Source organism: Trifolium pratense, linkage group LG4 (genome assembly GCF_020283565.1).
Source record: "Trifolium pratense cultivar HEN17-A07 linkage group LG4, ARS_RC_1.1, whole genome shotgun sequence".
Taxonomy (NCBI): Eukaryota; Viridiplantae; Streptophyta; class Magnoliopsida; order Fabales; family Fabaceae; genus Trifolium; species Trifolium pratense.
In genome coordinates, this window is record NC_060062.1 from 8,019,916 (window position 1) to 8,038,273 (window position 18,358).

The following is an 18,358-nucleotide window of genomic DNA, read 5'->3' on the forward strand; positions in this document are numbered from 1 at the left end:
CTTAGAGGACGGATCATTGTAAAGCGATTAAAAGTGGTGAGATTTATTTGTCTTGCAAGTGCCGTCTCATCCTATGTTATGAGTATCATTGTTATCCCAAATACAATTCTGAGGGATATCAAAGAATGTTTTACTGAGGAGAAGAATCAAACAATAAGGGCATCATGTGGTTCTGTTGGGATTGTATGATGTATCCTAAAGCAGATGGAGGGCTGGGTTTCTGGAATTTTCAATTGTTCTAGAGGGCTATGGTAACCAAACAAGGTTGTAATTTTATGACAAAATCAGACACTAGTGGAAAAAACACTTTATAGAAAACTTCTTAGGTCAGTTAGTGTTGCCACTTGACTTAAGAACACGCGCGGTGGCAATTCCGTAAATAAGTTCAACCTTTTTAGGTCGGTTGTGTTTTCAACAGACTTAATAGAGAATAAAAAAATAATATCGAATCTGTTGTCGTTTAACTGACTTAAGAAACCTTCTTTGTTAAGCCAGACTTCCCTCACCTGACCTAAGAAGTATATTTATTTTTTGACAAATTAAATTATAATATGTGGCATACGGGAATCGAACTCAGTCCCTTAATATTAAAAAAAGAATCTTTTTTTTTGTCAAAGAAAAAACCTAATTTTTTAAAAATAAAAAAAAAACAAAACTAACAATGTTAAAAAATAATAAATATGATGAATCAAAAACAAAAAAGAAAGAAATTAACGATACGTAGAAAGTTTCTAGAAACAAACTGAACCCTTCTTCTTCGTGGAAGTTCAATACACAACAATCTTCTTCTTCTTCACTGCAATTCATCACATCGAACACCTCACTGCCCAGAAATTGAACCCTTCGTCATCTCCGAACCATTCGTAAAACTTGAACCCACCTTCACCGCTCAAAATTGAACCCTTCACTACAATCTCAGAACATCGAACACCTCACTGCCCAGAAATTGAACTCCTTCACCGAAAATTCAAACCCTTCACTACAAATTTAAAACCCTAACTTTCATAGAAATTGAACTCCTTCAGTAAAACTAGAAAATTTGAACTGTTCCCTTCGCTGCAAACTTCGAAGGAATTGATTGCAAACTTGGAGGCTACTCATTCATATGTATGCAATCTTTAAACCCTAAGTTTTTATTTTATTTCTTGTGAGATTTCAATTTTTGTTGTTATTGTTGCTATTTCTGTGTTTTTTTATCATTATTATGATTATTATTTTTATTATTAGATTATTAGATTATTAGAGTCTAGATTGCTACAGTGGTAAGTTGCTTAGTATAATAGATTCACAATCTGTGTTAGTTGGTTAAAGAGTATACTATAGTATTTATTAGAGTCCAGATTTATTTTTGATATAATTTGTAAATTAAGACCATGGTTATAAGCATTAAATTTTTACCACGTTAGTTGGTTAAAGAGTATACATCAGTGATCAGTCATCCCAACAAGCACACACTTGCAGCACTTCAGTATGGAAATAAAACTATGTAGTTTTGTAACTGTAGTTCAGTTCATGATGTAGCAGTTCAGTTTAAAAATGTGAAACCTGATGCAGTTTCACAAACCACAGTTAGTCTTTTTTCACTTTGCAAAGTCAGTTTTAATAAAGCACATATGCAAAACTGTAAAATAAATAAACACTTCTTTTATAGTTTTAAAAGACAGCTTCCTCTGGAATTATTTCTTACCGATAAGACTCATTTTTAGTAAACAATGGCTTATCACCCTTGTGCCTAGCCTAATTGTGATATATTCTCATGTTGTAGACAGAGACTATATTCTCATTATTTCTAGCTGTTTCCTTTGTTTTAGTAATATTATTATTTAAATGTGATTTGATCCTTTAGTCTTATGGCACTGTAGGTTGTGCTGTATATGAAAGTTGCCCTGTATTGTTCCCCCATTTATTCTTTTACTCTGTATTTTAGTTACCCCATAATTCATAAATTACCTCATAATCTGATAAGAGCTGCGATCCTTGGAGAATTTTGAAAAACCGATCTAAAGGCTTTAATTATCCTCTTTACCAATGGCTTGGAAACCCCCTAGCTTGTATGCAGAAGATATGTTGTTAGGATAGATCCAGGATATTGAAGCAACTGATCTGGTTTCCTCTCTGATGTATGTATGCTGTGTGTTTGCTGCTTGTTTGTATCTAGCACAGGTCGGAGGCTTCTGCTTATATGGCTTTCAGCACCTTATCTCTGCTAAATTGGATGACTTGGTTTTTTTGTGTCTTTTTGTGTTTCCTTGACAGAGGCTGACATGATTTTTTAGGACAGTTTGTGGACTGGTGGTGTTGATTATTTATCCTTTGTGGTATTCTAATTTTGCAGCTGAATCGTTTTGGTTGCATCTCAAATTCTCTGTCCGGTAGGCTGCGGCAGAAGAATTGAGTTTTACTCATTTTCTTGTTAGTCCATTAGTTGTTTGTGACAGTGACTGAGGTCCTAAGACGTTCTTTTCTTACCTCAAAGGATCAAGGCTCTCAAGTTATGCATCTAGCTTTTGTGTAGCTCATTTGTAGCTCTATCAGTTCTTATTCTTGTCTACTGGTTTCAGGTTGCTTTGTGTCAAGGGTGCTAGGACTGGTTCCATTTTTTTTAGTGCTGATTTTATTGGTGTTCAAGTGGCTTGGGCCTTATTGTTATTGCTTTGGTTGTATCCTATTGTGCTTATTAATACAGGTGGTTGTATAGTTTTTTCCTTCAAAGTACTTCTTGTGCATCAAATCAAATGCTTAGATGTATATGTTCAACTTTATTTTTCTATTGATTATGTAATTTTGTTAGATTTGTTGGTTCCAATAATAAGGATTGACCATTGTATTAGCCTTGACCATTGTATTTAAAGGCATGGTTCCTCATTTTGACAATCAATCAAACATTTTGATCTAAATATGCAGTTTTTAAGTAAATTTTTTTATTGTCTCATGTACAATAGTTTTGATCATATAATCCCTTATATTTCATATTATTGAGCTTGAATTGTTATTGACCATTATTATATTTTTTTTCTCTCTAAACAGACACATGGGTGATGCATCAAATCCTTCTCAAAGTGGGTTGAATACTCAATCAACCAAAAAAAATGTAAGAGGTTGCACCCGGATGAAAAAGTTGGAACTTTTGTCTGCACGGGGTGAGAGAAAATCGATTGATTTCAATTCAGATGGACGTCCTATAGGGAAAACTGCACATGATTTCAAGTATCATGTGGCTTCCCTTGCTCGAGAGAAAATCAGTATTCTGATTAATGAGTGGGATAAGGTTGGTAGCGAAGACAGAAATGAAATTTGGACAGGACTTAAGGTAATTTTAATTGTGTTTTTATCACAATTGTACATAACTTCAGTATTTTGATATGTACTAAATCTTCTATTTGTTGTGTGACATAGCAAGTATGGGATATTCCTAAAAATGCTGCTGCGGAAAAGAAAACGATGATATATGCGGGTGAGCGTTGGAAGGCCTTTAAAAACAGTTTAACCAGTAGATATATAGACGAGAAAGGAAATAAGTTTGGCAAATCTGCTGCTGATGATTACTCTTATATTGGTAAAGAAACGTGGAACGATTTTGTTAAGTCGCGAGAGGACCCTGCCTTTCTGGTTAGTTGGCTTTATTATTTAGTTCATCAATCAACAAATTATTTAGTACTACGTAATGAATTATTGTGCTATATAACAGGAGAAAAGAAAGAAGGGGCAGGTGGCTCAGTCTTATAATAAATATCCCCATAGATTGTCTCAAGGGGGATATGCTTTGCTCGAGAAAGACATGATGGTAGATAAGTTAAAAAAAAGAAAAGAAGCAGCTGGAGGGGCAGAGGTTCCACCTCCATCTCCACCACAACGTCATGAAAAGTGGAAGCAAGCCCGACTAAAACCATCAGGAGAGTATACATCAGAAGCCACGCGTCTTATTGCAGAAAATATTGTAAGTAGTTATACAATTGTGTTTCTTGCGCTTCAAGTATGCGGTTTTTGTTCTGGTGTGATGATTTAGTTTAATTTTTCAGATTTGATTTAGGAGTGCTATAACATTATTTAGCTTGAATTCTTGGTGTGGTGCATATATATATGATTTTTAGTTTTTCAAATTTGATTTAGGAGTGTTATAACATGATTTAGCTTGAACTATGCAAATGCAATACTATATCCAATACACATAATTGATATAAATTAATTTAACAGATTAAATTGTATGTTGCCCTTGTAGTCATCATTGGCAATTGCTCATTATTAATCCTACGAAGCTTGAAGTAGTCTTTCTATGTTCATTGGGAAAGAAGCCGGATAAAAAAATCTGTGACATAGTTGAAACGTAAGTATTCAAATTATATACCGTACATAAACTATGTGATATGTTTTATTATACAAATCTAACGAATATTTCTTAATGCTACAAATCTATGAGTGAGGAAGCCTGCATTTTTTTTTCTTCTGTTTTCATGGTCCAAGTTTTGGAGTCTGTTGTTAGTTTTAGCAAGTTTTATTGTATTTCCTCTTGTTGCCTAGGCAATTTGATTTATTTTGGTTTAGGGATTGTCATTGTTTGTAGATGTTTTTAGTCCATGGATGTAGGCTTTGTGTCTGTTAGTTTGGGATTTGTTATTTTTGCCATGTACTGTGTTTGGAGTTCTGGTTTTGTACCTTTTAGTCCATGAGCATTACTTGTGCATTTGGATATCTATTAATAATATATTTTGTTGACTCTAAAAATTTTGTAGAGCTTTGGGAGCTTATAATAAGTTACAACGTGCGAGAAAGCAAAAGAAAGTAGAATGGTTCTTTCCCACCGTAAGTTGTTAACTTTCTATTTAAATGAAAATATATAACAGTTTTTGAATAATATTTACTGACTAGTCGACATTCACATTTGATCATATTATATTTTAGAGTCAAAAGCAACAAGCTAGTTATGAGTGTGGCTATTACATCATGATTCACATGTTGAACATTATATCTGCTACTATTGTTTGTTCATGGACACATGTAAGTAATAGAGTTATTTTAACAAGTTGTATCAATTAATTAGGACTATATTTTTTATATTGATATAATAATTTAATGTTATGTAAACTTTTATTTATTCAGATATTTCGGGATTCAAAGCCATTTCAAAAATATGAACTTAAAAATGTTCAAGAACGCTGTGTAAACATGATATTGGAACATATTGAAGTAAGTGCGGACAATGATATGAATTAGGGTGCAATTCTGTGTTGGATGTTGGCTATATAGTCTTTAAGGTTCCTACTTTTGATTGTATTTTGATAAGTACGTTGTTGTTTCACCCAAGTAGTTCTTGTTTATGCTTTTTTTATAAGACTAGTGTTATATCGGTTGAGTTTGCATTTTAGTGCAAAGCGCAGTGTACCTATTTTGATTACAATGATGTTTTAATTTTATATGACAATATTTTCTTCTATGGTTTTATTATTATTATTATTATTATTATTATTATTATTATTATTTTGCAAGCAGTGTATGCTATTAGTTTAAGTATATATGTGCCACCCAAATAAAAGTGTCATTACAAAAAAAAAAAAAAAAACTGCTTAAAAAAAACCCACAAGAAAAAAAGCATGCGTGGAAAAAAAATCCAACGTAAAAAAAAAAAATTCAACTTCTTAGGTCGGTTGATTATATCCGACTTAATAAAGAACTTCTTAAGTCGGGTACAAAATCAGACTTAAGAAGTCAATACTTCTTATGACTGTAATTATTAGGTCAGGCTCGGAACCATCTTAAGAAGTGGATTCTAACAGACCTAAGATGTACTTTTTAAGTCAGGTACTGATCTGACTTAAGAAGTGGATTCTAACAGACCTAAGAAGTACTTTTTAAGTCGGCTCAAATACGACTTAAGAGGTGGATTCTAACAGACCTAAGAAGTATTTTTTAAGTCAGGTTCAAATCCGACTTAAGACGTCAATACTTCTTATGTCGGCTTTTCTTAAGTCAGACGCGAAACCGACTTAAAAAGTCAATTTTAACCGACTTAAAAAGCATTTTTTCCACTAGGTTAGTGGCTAAGATCTATAACGCGAGATATTTTCCCAAATTTTGTCGTTTTGATTCTCATCTTGGTAATAATTCGAGTTACGATGAACATGTTATTTGGAAATCACATCAAGAGCTTATGGTAATAATCCGAATATATAATATCACTACCAACTGAACTATGCTCACGGGAACGTTATTACCTCTTTCTATCGAGACTTTATTGTTTAATGAAATTAATTAAATTTGTTAGTATCTCTTTATACTGGGTCAACTTATATACCTGTGCGAGTCGATTTTTATCCATTCAATATTCATATTCATCAATAGAAAAATGCCACGTAACCATTCTGTTTGCCAATTGTGAAAAAAACAAATACAAAACCAAAGTTAATAACGAATCAAAATGTCAGGTTTATTGAAACATTTGTTAAAAATGTAGGGACTATTCTTAAAAATCGAGCAAAATGCAAGGACTTAAAACATATTTAACTCTTAAGCCACTAGGTTTGGTCTAGTAGTGATGAATTTTAGTTAGTATGCTAGATGTTATAGGTTCGATCATCAACTTCATTGTAAACAGGTACTCTTGAAGGTCTCTATTTTTGCGTGGCGTTTACTGCGGAATCGACTGGCCACTAAAGCCAACCTGGTTACCCAAGGCATCTTATTGTCTGCAGTTATCTCTTGTGTTTCTGGATGTGGAGAGGACGAGTCGGCACATCACTTGTACCTTTCCTGTAGTACTTTTGGTTGGCTTTGGTTCGCTCGTGGATTGACGTTCCTATGGTGGACTACATTACTTTGTGTGATCATTTTGTCTGGTTCACTTTTTCAGCAGGTGGTTCTCGAGCACGACGGTCTTTTATGCAGCTTATTTGTCTTGCTTGTGTTTGAGTTATGTGGACGAAAAGAAATCATAGATTATTCGGTGATTCAACAAGTACTCCTCACCAATTGTTGGATAAGATCAAGTTGTTTTCCTATAGGTGGTTGAAGACGACGAGCGTGACTTTAGTCTCCAACTATCATAGCTGGTGGTCTAATCTTTTACTTTGTTTGGACCTTGTATGATTTGTTTATAGTTTTTTTCGCGACTCTTTGTAAATATTTGTAGTCGATCTCGGTACACCTTGTACTGAAAAGATTATTTAATTAATATATCTCATTTTGGTTTGTTCAAAAAAAACTTCATTATAAACAAAAAAAATATTTAACTCTTTATTTACTAATTACTAGTCTACAACATTTTTTTATATGTTATTTCAAATAATGTAAACTTAACATTTATATTTTTTCTTCATTTATTATTATTTTTGAGATTGACGAAATGACAAAATAATTATAAGCCGGCACAATCTCACAGAAGTGAGAGAGGTAAAGTTGGTATTTCTCGCATTTTAGTACCGAACACAATAGATTCAATTCTCAATCTTTTCAGTTACAGATTCAATTCTGAAACTTACCAACCAGCTATGAGGTTTTCAATTATTGGGTACTATGTACGAATCCGAGTTACAGTCTCAAGCATGGCATTGGCTGGTGCATTGTTTTTGGCATCAGCATATCATTTCGAAACACCACTTCACTCAAAAATGAGAGTGAGAGTATGTGATTTGTGGTTACCCCAAACAAAAGTGTGTGTGGAATGAAGAAAGACACTGTGCAACTTTTCTTCCTTCCATTCACAATCATACATACCACACCTTAAAATCAGAGGTAATCCCTTTTTCCAAATCTTAAATGTTATTATCATTGTTTTTCAATTACAAATCATATGATAGGTTTTTAAATCTTAAATGTTAAGACTTAAGACTAAGGTTTTTATATAGTGATGGCATGAAACCCCTATATACCCTCTTTTTTTTGTTGTGACTTCTTATCTTGATTCTTAACATTTTGTGGCTGAAATTTTCTGTCATATTTTGGTCCAAGTGGCTATTGACTTGTAATAATAAATAATAATAATTACATAATAACCCCGGGTTGACCTGGTGCCTGGTGGTTTAGACTTGACTTCAGAGTGTGCTCCTCTTTACGTCTCAAATTCGAATTCTCCCAGTGACAATTTTTGTGTTGGGTCGGTCCATACAGAATTGTTTGCCCGAATTAGTCAAATTTTACAATTTTTTGCAAAATTTGTAGAATAAATAAAATGAATTCTATCTTTTCAGTCAAATTTTCTCCGTATGATTAAACTCATAACTACTTGTTTTCCCGAATTAGTCAAATTTTCTCCTGTAGAAGTAATCACATATTATTGAGATGACTTTGACTTGTAAATACTCACATAAAGCAAGCAAGACTTGCTATTCAAAGAGAGTTTTGCCTCATCGTTTTAGTTGGTTTTTCGTTATGCAATTTCATATTCAATTATCACTTTGACTTAATTTTCATAAATTCCATCCATGTCTTCCTTCACTTCCTCCTCAAAAAGGCGCGAAAAACTTAAATCCACAGCTAGTAGTACTACTACTACTAATCCAAAGAGAAAGAGGTACAATGTGTACTTGAGTTTCTGCGATGAAGATGCAACTTATTTTGCTACGGAGATCTATTGGGCTCTTAGTATAAAAGCTCGATTCAATGTTTTCTGGGACGATGAAAAGCTTGGAAGTGGAAATCGAGAAATACCAACCTCAGTGCTGAATGTTATAGGAGATTGCAAAGTTGCTGTCATCGTGTTTTCAAGAAATTATGTTAATTCAAGATCGTGTATTCAAGAATTTGAGAAAATAACCGAATGTTGCCTAACCACCGGTGGTCTTATTGTTCTGCCTGTGCTCTATGATGGTCTCAATAACTATTCCGCAATCGGAACAAGTGGAGAGGCTTTTCATGATTTTGTGCATAGAATCTGGATAAAGGAAAACGAATCCTCCTCCAAAGAGGAAGATAAGTTCATGAGTTGGGTGGCAGCAATCACTAAAGCTACCACATATTCAGGACTGATTGATTTCGCAGACAGGTAATATTAAAGTTGAAACTTGCTTGATTTTTAGTTTAGACCTCTTATATTAGTATATCCTCCTTTCTTTTCACCTATGCACATATTGGAAAATTAATGTTATACATCTAATCATGTCTTGTTCATGTACTATCCAGTTATGGAAGGGAATATATTAAGGATGTAGTTGAAAGTGTTACTCGTGCGGTAAAAAAGAAAAGAGACTTGTTGGGTGTTTTCTATACAGTGAGTGTAAAATCCAGTGTGCAAGATGTGATTCAACTATTGAAACAATCAAGATCTCCTCTCCTACTAGGGATATGGGGGATGGCAGGAATTGGTAAATCAACCATTGCTGAAGCCATTTATAATCGGATTGGTCCCTATTTTGAGCACAAGTACTTGCTCGATAATGTCAGAGAATTTTGGAAAAGAGATGGAGGTCCAGTTTCTTTACAAAAGAAACTTCTTTCTTACAGGGGCATACCAACTGAAATGCAAATAGGTACAATTGAATCAGGAAAAGTTATTTTAAAAGAAAGACTTCAACATAAAAGAGTACTTCTTGTACTTGACAATGTTGATAAATTGGAGCAGCTAAAGTCTCTGTGTGGAAGTTGGGATTGGTTTGGTCCAGGTAGCAAAATAATCATCACGACTAGAGATAGGCATCTACTCAAGGAGCATGGAGTTGACCATATATATACAGTGAAAGAATTGGAAGAACGGGAATCGATTGAGCTTTTTAATCAGTGTGCATTCAGCCAAGCAACAACTCCTCAAGAAGGTTTTGGCGAACTTTCTAGACAATTAGTTACTTATTCTAGGGGATTGCCTTTTGCTCTTAAAGCCCTTGGGGGGTTTTTACATGGAAAGGAAGTACTTGAGTGGAAAAGTGTGTGGAGCAGTCTTGAAAGATTTTCATTTCCAGATCAAGAAGTACTACAAGCTCTAGAAACGAGTTTTGATGATTTGAGTGATGAAGAGAAACAAATATTCCTTGATATAGCATGTTTCTTTAACGGGATGGACAAAAATGACGTACTCCATACATTAAATAGGTCAACACAATGCACAGATCTTCAAATAAGTCTCCTTGAAGACAAGAGCCTTTTAGCCATTGATGAGAATAACAAGCTTCAAATGCATGTTCTACTACAAGCCATGGCAAAATATATCATTAAGATGGAATCAAGTAATAAGACTGATCAGGTGAGTGGTAATATATGTTTGATGTATCACCAATGTATGTTTTTTTCGTTCCATTATATAACAGCAAAGGAAGCAATGTAACAGTGGCTTCGAGAATTTTAGCTACCACATGTCTAAGCTGATTCTTTTTTTCTTTTTTTTTTCCTTCCTATTATTTATTGTTTCAGCCAAAGATGTACGATGTGTTCTTGAGTTTTAGAGGGGAAGACAGTCGTGTAAAGTTCATGTCACATCTCTACTCCTCTCTTCAAAATGCGGGTATTCATGCTTTCAGAGACGACAATGAGATTCAACGAGGAGATCAGATCTCAATCTCACTGTTGCGAGCAATTGGACAATCTAGAATTTCTATCATTATTTTGTCTACAAATTATGCTAATTCCCGATGGTGTATGCTAGAGTTGGTGAAGATAATGGAAATTGGTAGAACCAGGGGCATGGTTGTTATGCCTGTGTTCTATGATGTAAATCCCTCAGAAGTACGTCATCAGGACGGTCAGTTTGGAAAGGCTTTTAAAGATCTTATCTCAAAAATTTCAGTGGATGAATCCACCAAGAGTCACTGGAGAAGAGATCTTATTGATATTGGTGGCACAGCAGGGTTTGTACTCGTAGATTCCAGGTTATTTTCTTTTTTATTTTGTCCCAGAATATTGTTTGTGATGCTTTAAAGTTCTTAAGCCTTGGTTGGTGGTGTAATAATACCTCTATGTCCATTTTAAAAATTATTTTCTGATAAAAAGTACCATTTTTATAAAATTTCAAAATGATTATTAAGTTTTTCAAACTTATTACAAATTATAATATTTGATTGCAATGAAAAGCTATTTTGAATGCTTTTTAAATATAAATAATATGATTCAAATAACTATGTTACTGTGAATTATTTGCGGAAATTATTCACTTTTCTTTAGCATAAGGATTTGCAGACCAAATGCAGTGATGTTGGTGGTATTCTAGGGGTTGAACTTTAACTGGATCACTCACGAAAATAGAGGATATGGCGCGGTTTTATGCTACAGCGAAATTATGTAGGAGGCTTAATTGTATTCCTCTATTATTTCAAAACTAATTATATCAGAACACGCACGCAAATTTGTAGACTTAGACTCTTAAATTTCTCTTACATTCCCGTTGCAAACACATTTTTATCTTATAAAACTATACACGTATACGGACATATAATTCTTCCTCTTCTTTTAGTAGAATTTATATTGGAGAATGCTTATACATACAATCCATTGTGCACCTTATTTATCATTGATTCATATTTTATAGGAATGAAAGTGCAGATATCAAGAATATTGTTGAACATGTCATCCGTTTGCTAGATAGGACCGATTTATTTGTTGCTGAACATCCAGTGGGTGTAGAATCTCGTGTGGAAGCTGCGACTAAGCTACTAAACATCCAAGAATCAGATGTTTTACTTCTAGGGATATGGGGAATGGGTGGTATGGGTAAAACAACAATTGCCAAATCGATTTATAATCAAATTGGGAGCAAATTTGAGGGAAGGAGCTTCATTCTGAATATAAGGGAATTTTGGGAGACAAATAATAATCTAGCTTCTCTACAGCAACAAGTACTTTGTGATGTTTACAAAACAGCAACATTCAAGATACGTGACATAGAATCAGGGAAAAATATATTCAAGGAAAGACTTGCCCAGAATAGGGTACTTGTTGTACTTGATGATGTGAATGAATTGGACCAAGTAAAGGCTCTGTGTGGAAGCCGCGAATGGTTTGGTCCGGGGAGTAGAATAATCATCACCACAAGAGATATGCATCTTCTTAGATCGTGTAGTGTTGATCAAGTGTATAAAATAGAAGAAATGGGCGAAAGTGAATCTCTTGAGCTTTTCAGTTGGCATGCATTCAAGCAACCAAGTCCGACAAAAGCTTATGCTGCACATTCAGCAGACATGATTGCTTATTCTGGGAGATTGCCACTAGCACTTCAAGTCCTTGGGTCCTATTTGTCTGACTGTGAAATAACAGAGTGGCATAAAGTTTTGTACAAACTCAAATGTATTCCCCATGATGAAGTACATAAGAAGCTAAAAGTAAGCTTTGATGGTTTAAAAGATGTTACAGAGAAACAAATATTCCTTGATATAGCCTGTTTCTTTATCGGGATGGACAAAAATGATGTAATACAAATATTAAATGGGTGTGGGTTTTTTCCTGATATTGGAATTAAAGTCCTTATAGAGCGGACGCTTGTAACTGTTGACCATAGGAACAAGCTTAGAATGCATGAATTGTTGAGAGACATGGGAAGACAAATAGTTTATGAGGAATCACCGTTTGATCCTGAGAAGCGCAGTAGGTTGTGGCGGCGTGAGGAAGTGTTTGATATATTATCAAAGTATAAGGTAACTATTAATTAGAGAACTTGTTGTATGGTTCATATATGTTATTGAAAATTACAACAGTAAAGGAAGAGAACTAAACATTGATGAAATTTGAAAATTTGGTTTGATTTATGATTGTTTTAATGTTTTCTAATTACATGAGTTTCAAATGTCAAAATTATTGTATTCTGTTTCTCTGATTTTTCAATTTCAGGGAACAGAAGCTGTCAAGGGACTGGCTTTGGAGTTTCCAAGAGAAAATACTGTTTGTCTGAATACCAAAGCATTTAAGAAGATGAATAAACTTAGATTGCTTCAACTTTCCGGGGTGCAGCTTCATGGAGATTTTAAATATCTTTCCAAGGATCTTAGATGGCTGTACTGGCATGGATTTCCATCAACTTACACTCCTACAGAGTTTCAGCAAGGAAGTCTAGTTTCCATCGAATTAAAATATAGTAATCTCAAACAACTATGGAAGAAGAGCCAGGTACGAATTCTGTTCAATATTTTGGTCATGATTTTTGTTTTTTCACTAATCATATTTCTCAGTAGCGATAAATTTATCGTCTCATCTAGCTCCTTAATTTTTGTATAGTGCTCTTTTAGGTAGTAGTTAGGTGATGCTCTTATATATTGATGTTCCAAAATTGCCATTCAGTCAATGTTGTTCGTTAAACAATGACACCAAATGGTAGTATATTATTTAAGAATCTAAAATAAGCTTCTCTTAATATTCTCTTGGTTTTATTTTCTTGCAGATACTAGAGAATCTAAAAATTCTTAATCTTAGTCATTCTCGGGATTTGTCTGAAACCCCAGACTTTTCATTCTTGCCTAATCTTGAAAAGCTAGTTCTCAAAGACTGTCCAAGTTTGTCTGCAGTCTCCCATAGCATTGGATCTCTCCATAAACTTCTTCTAATAAACTTGACAGACTGCACAGGGCTTCAGAAACTTCCGAAAAGCATCTATAAATTAAAATCTCTAGAATCTTTGATTCTTTCAGGATGTTCCATGATTGACAAATTGGAGGAGGACTTGGAACAGATGGAATCCTTGAAAACCTTGATTGCGGATAAGACTGCTATAACAAAAGTGCCCTTTTCAATAGTAAGATTAAGAAACATTGGATATATTTCTATATGTGGCTTTGAAGGATTTTCACGTGATGTATTTCCTTCTCTCATTCGGTCTTGGTTGTCTCCATCAAGTAATGTGATATCCCTAGTTCAAACATCTACATCTATGTCATCTCTTGGTACTTTCAAGGACCTTCTTAAGCTTCGAAGTCTTTGTGTGGAGTGTGGCTCAAAACTACAACTTACTCAAGATGTTGCAAGAATTTTGGATGCATTAAAAGCCACAATTTTTCATAAATATGAAGCAAATGCAAGTGCAAATGCATCACAAATCTCTGATATGTATGCTTCTCCTTTAATTGATGATTGCCTCGGTCAAGTTCCCATTTCAGGGTCAAATAATTACTTGAAATCTCTCTTATTTCAAATGGGAACGAAATGCCAAGTCTCTAATAGTATGGAAGACGGTATTTTTCAGGTTTGAATTTCTCTTCTGCATATCTATTTTTTTTAAATTAAACTGGAACTTTGGTTCCGAAACAATTTTTTTCTAACCAATTTTGTTCTCCTTAATTTGAATTAGACTCCAGTTAATTCTTAAAGTTTTCAAACCCATTTTACAGTAGTAGTTTGTCAAATGAGTGTGAGTAATTATTTTATTTATACATAATTTAAGCCCAAAATTAAATTACATGCTTAGTACATTTTCAAGAAAAAAATATACCATTTCTCTTTTGTTTCCATGAGACAACTTTAATTTCTACGTAGAGTAGATGATCATATACATGAATAGAGAACATATCATTGTATATTTTTTAAGTAGGGATGTTAAAATAAATTACATAAATATAATGAACTTCTCTTTCTTTTTTGATCTTCTAAGTTTGTCATTTAAACATTTGCTCATTGTATAGACTGCAGATGCATCTTGGGATTCATTTGTGCTCCCCTGTGACAATAATTTTGATTGGTTAACCTTTCGTTGCAAAGGTTGTTGCATAATGTTTGATCTCCCAACAATGAAGGGGCGTAACCTAAAGAGTATGATGTTGTTCGTCACCTATTACTCTTCCCCGGACAACATCATATTAGAAGGTTGCCAAGGTGTGTTGATCATAAATTACACAAAGGCAACCGTTCAGGTCTATAAAATAGATACGCTAACCTCCTTTGAAGATGAGGATTGGCAGAGCATAACATCAAACCTAGAACCTAGTAACAAAGTGGAGGTTATGGTTGTTTTTGGGGAAGGATTCACTGTAGTTCAGACAACAGTATCTCTCTTATATGATGTACCGATCGACAAAGAAATGGAACACTGCAATGCAGTATACAGGGAGGATGTTATTGTTTCTAGTGACGACGACAACAATGTTAATGATTATATTAATGCGCCGGTGGATAACAATGTTATTAGACCTGGGGAAGATGAAAATGTAGGTGAAGATAAGCACTCACATGCAGTGGATAAGAATTCTTTTGTTTCTCGTGATGATGTCATGGCACCAAATATGGATTATGCTGTCCCTGGTGGCGGTGATATGCCAGCAGATAAAGTTGTTTCCATTTCTAATGAAAATGTGAGTGATAGTAAGAACGGCGATGCTAATGCTTCTTGTAAAGCAAACAAGAATGTTTCTAGTGGAGATAAAAATGTGAGTGATAATATTTTAATAGAATATATTTTTCATTTTTTCTTTAAATAAATTTTTTCATAATGTTTTGATGCTAGCGTGATTTAACAACTGTAGCTGTTGGACAAATTGAATTGTTCCAACAGCTATAGATATACACAATATATGTTTTGCAGACCAATTTTTGGTTCCTGAGTTGCTCTGGCTCTTTCTTTTTGTTATGTGTTTATTAGAGAATTTGTCGACTCTTCATCAAGCTTCCTTCCCTTGTTCGTGCTGCTTTGATTTCACGGCCTTTCTGGTTCGGTCTGGTTTCCATTCTGGTTTGGATCACTTGCTGTGATTCTAAGAAGCGAAGTAGTCGAAACCTCTGCACAAGGTAAGAACATATGTAGTCTTTGTCGAAACATGTGTGTTGATTGTAAAGAATTCACAGTTATTATTGAAGGGAGGTATTTTAATGGAGTGAATGAAAGGGATGAGGTAAGGAGTGGTGGGAAAAATAGATATTTTTTCTGGTTGAGGGGAAAGAAAGAGAGATAATCCTCTCTTTGTTTGGTTCCCAATGGAATGAAAGAGATTTTAATGAAGGGAAAATACTAATTTACCTTTTATACCAATGCAACATTTTATGGTACAAGTTGGCTTTTATGTTTCAAATAATTGGCAAGAAGCCAAGATTGAACGAGGACAGATTTTGCTCCCTGTGTTCCCATCCACCTATGTTTCAAATATTTTTTGTGCATGCATAACTAATCATCGAGTGTTTTTTTACTAAGCGCTTTAAAGAGCCAGATCCAAAAATTATAATTTGGAGTTGAATTTACTTTATTTAAAAGTTGAGGAAGTGGTTCAAATATATAAAAATAGTGAATCAAACTCTAATATATTCAAGGTATTGTATGATTTATTTTTATTTTTTTAAAAAAGCGTAACCCCTCAATTGCCCTTGTGTCTGCATGTGTTTATCAACTTTGCTTTTGTGTCTTTCTTTATCGTAATGTGATTTATCCTCTAGTTATGTTTGTAAAATGAGTAGATAACATTTATGCTGTTAATTTATATTTTTTGGCGAATATATGTATGCTGTTACAATATAGGTACCGTTTGGCCTAGCTTTTTTTTTTCTTCTTTTGAGCTTATGCAATTTTTATGTATTATTATAAGTTTTTCAAGGTAGTTTATGATAAAATAGCTTATAAAAATACAATTTTGACTAGTATGAACTTATAAAATAACATAAAACCTAATTTATATTGCATAAGCTCAAAAGCAGAGGAAAAAAAGCTAGGCCAAACGGTACCTATACTTAGAAGTTAGAACTTAAATTTATCCCCTCTTTTCAATAGTCTTGTTGGTTTACTTGGAAGATTGTTAGCAGCTTTCTATATCTATATACTTATAATTATATATTACGACGAAATGTAGATATATACAAAGGGGTAAATGGCTAGTGGATTGCGCGCAAAAGTTTATTACATACAAGAAGGCCAACAAAGACCACATTCTCAGCCATTTGCAGAGTTAAGCTTGTGAGTTAATACAGTGGATTGCTTTTTGCACTGCACTTATTGTTCATAACTCCATTTCCTTTTTTTTCCTCAAAAGTATCACTTTATGGATTAAAAACTTCTGATTTTATTGTCAACTCTCTTTTTTCCCATTTAATTAGAAGATGGCAAAGATTCTCCGGAGGAAATTCAACCATAACCATCTTAAATTTACAATCCAACTGTTGAAGGATGTCTTCTTCCATTGTCTTTGTCTTCTCCTTCATTGTCTATTTCAGGTTCAGGTTCGTGGTTTAGGTTTTTTAAATATGAAAAGTTTTGAAAATTAGTTTCCATATAATTGTGTTATGAAAAATGTATTGAAAATTAATTTTCAGATCGTAAATGTTCAATTCTAGAAACTTTATTCCAAAACATATATTGTTTACTTACTTCTAGAATATAATTTTGGGAAAACAATATAATGTGTTTATTGTGTTCAATTATGCAATTCCAAAATACAATAAAAGATACTTTTGTCATCAAATTATCAGAGGCTTTTAGAAAAATAGTGTTTTAACTATACAGTTTTAATTTGTATACATTCCTCAATATTTTGTTTACATGTTTTGATTTTGTTTGTAATTTGATCAATCAATTATGTAGATATGCATGACGTAGAGGGGATGCTCTTAAATTCTAATGATCAACAAGTTCAACACACAGACAATGTACGGTGGCTGAACAGAGTAATCATGTTTTAGAGGTTGAGGAACTTCAAGAGGACGAGGTTGTTCACCGAGTACTCATGTGTCATAGGATGAGGAACTTCAAAAGGAGGAGGTCCATCTTCAATTCCATGGCTTCTGTATCATCAAGCTTGAAGTGTGCATAATCAATAACAGATAACATGAGATCAGATGCATCGAAGCAGAGTAAGTGCCATATGAAGAAGTGCTTTGCGAAGTACCTTGAGAAAGGTAAAAGGATTATAAAACTTCATAACTTGATGGTAGAAACGGAGCAAGTTATAAATGACCAGAATCATAGAAATCAAATACTGGAAAACAATCTTGGATTCTTATTGTAAGTTTTACAAAGGTTAATTTTTTCCTTAATTAATTTGCATTTTATTAGTCCTAAATATGATTGGTAAAAAACGTTTTTATATATGTTGTTTAATACTGTTACAATATGACATCATTAGGTTTCTTAATGTGGATTTCAAGGTTGCCGACTTGAGACTTCCATGAAGCTATTGTCGATCCACCATATGTTGCCTGTGCAGTAAGGCCAGATCCTAGAGTGTGTGAATATGTAAGAGTGAGCTCTGAGACCCTTTCAGCATGAACCTGTAACATCAACTGATTACCTCAAACTTAGGATAGACATATCCTCAGGACCCTCGAGAAGGACTCAACGTACAAGTAAGTGATGAATCCTCTGCTACAAGTACAGGGACCTCCTCTTCTTGAAATTCAAAACTTCAGACATGAGTACTTGGTTCAGCTGTCACTCATTGTCTATGTGTTGAAGTTGTCGATCATTAACGCCCTTTAGAAACGCCTCCTCGGTAGTTTGGTAACGCATCTACATCTACATAAATGGTAAAATTACAAAGTTAAAATA

At 33.9% G+C, this 18,358-nt stretch overlaps 2 protein-coding genes and 1 pseudogene across 24 annotated transcripts; 2 read left to right on the plus strand and 1 right to left on the minus strand.

The window, feature by feature from the left end:
• Window positions 1–671: 671 nt before the first annotated feature.
• On the plus strand, window positions 672–5,448 carry LOC123919543. 15 transcript variants are annotated; one of them, XM_045971475.1, is made up of 10 exons: window positions 696–1,107; window positions 2,257–2,372; window positions 2,562–2,686; window positions 3,028–3,310; window positions 3,397–3,609; window positions 3,689–3,937; window positions 4,195–4,324; window positions 4,731–4,800; window positions 4,900–4,995; window positions 5,098–5,448. In XM_045971475.1, exons 4-7 carry the CDS (start codon window positions 3,032–3,034, stop codon window positions 4,264–4,266), a joined length of 813 nt encoding a protein of 270 aa, XP_045827431.1. In that variant the 5' UTR covers window positions 696–1,107; window positions 2,257–2,372; window positions 2,562–2,686; window positions 3,028–3,031; the 3' UTR covers window positions 4,267–4,324; window positions 4,731–4,800; window positions 4,900–4,995; window positions 5,098–5,448. The 15 variants fall into 15 exon arrangements, with proteins under 15 accessions (XP_045827440.1, XP_045827431.1, XP_045827427.1 ...); XM_045971484.1 differs by lacking the exon at window positions 2,257–2,372 and having other exon boundaries at window positions 672–1,107; window positions 4,220–4,324; XM_045971471.1 differs by having other exon boundaries at window positions 2,164–2,686.
• Window positions 5,449–7,261: 1,813 nt separating this feature from the next.
• On the plus strand, window positions 7,262–18,358 carry LOC123919545 (disease resistance protein RPP2B-like). 9 transcript variants are annotated; one of them, XM_045971494.1, is made up of 13 exons: window positions 7,415–7,725; window positions 8,444–8,974; window positions 9,112–10,165; window positions 10,333–10,787; window positions 11,444–12,545; window positions 12,739–13,014; window positions 13,286–14,083; window positions 14,520–15,260; window positions 15,473–15,618; window positions 16,668–16,771; window positions 16,912–17,034; window positions 17,396–17,815; window positions 17,937–18,358. In XM_045971494.1, the coding sequence occupies exons 2-10, from the start codon at window positions 8,910–8,912 to the stop codon at window positions 16,765–16,767; spliced, it is 4,737 nt and encodes a 1,578-aa protein (XP_045827450.1). In that variant the 5' UTR covers window positions 7,415–7,725; window positions 8,444–8,909; the 3' UTR covers window positions 16,768–16,771; window positions 16,912–17,034; window positions 17,396–17,815; window positions 17,937–18,358. The 9 variants fall into 9 exon arrangements, with proteins under 9 accessions (XP_045827448.1, XP_045827451.1, XP_045827450.1 ...); XM_045971495.1 differs by having other exon boundaries at window positions 7,414–7,725; window positions 16,915–17,034; window positions 17,396–18,358; XM_045971486.1 differs by lacking the exon at window positions 7,415–7,725 and having other exon boundaries at window positions 7,751–8,974.
• LOC123922053 overlaps window positions 18,195–18,358 on the minus strand; it is a 37,163-nt pseudogene continuing 36,999 nt past the window's right edge.

Coding starts and splice junctions, on each gene's coding strand:
- LOC123919545 (XM_045971492.1), top strand. CDS start 8,415: ATGTCTTCCTTCACTTCCTCCTCAAAAAGGCGCGAAAAACTTAAATCC. Junction 15,261..15,472: donor TTTCTAGTGGAGATAAAAAT/GTGAGTGATAAT, acceptor TGTGTTTATTAG/AGAATTTGTCGACTCTTCAT. Junction 15,619..16,667: donor AGTCGAAACCTCTGCACAAG/GTAAGAACATAT, acceptor GACGAAATGTAG/ATATATACAAAGGGGTAAAT.
- LOC123919543 (XM_045971471.1), top strand. CDS start 3,032: ATGGGTGATGCATCAAATCCTTCTCAAAGTGGGTTGAATACTCAATCA. Junction 3,610..3,688: donor GAGAGGACCCTGCCTTTCTG/GTTAGTTGGCTT, acceptor GCTATATAACAG/GAGAAAAGAAAGAAGGGGCA. Junction 3,938..4,194: donor GTCTTATTGCAGAAAATATT/GTAAGTAGTTAT, acceptor TTAATTTAACAG/ATTAAATTGTATGTTGCCCT.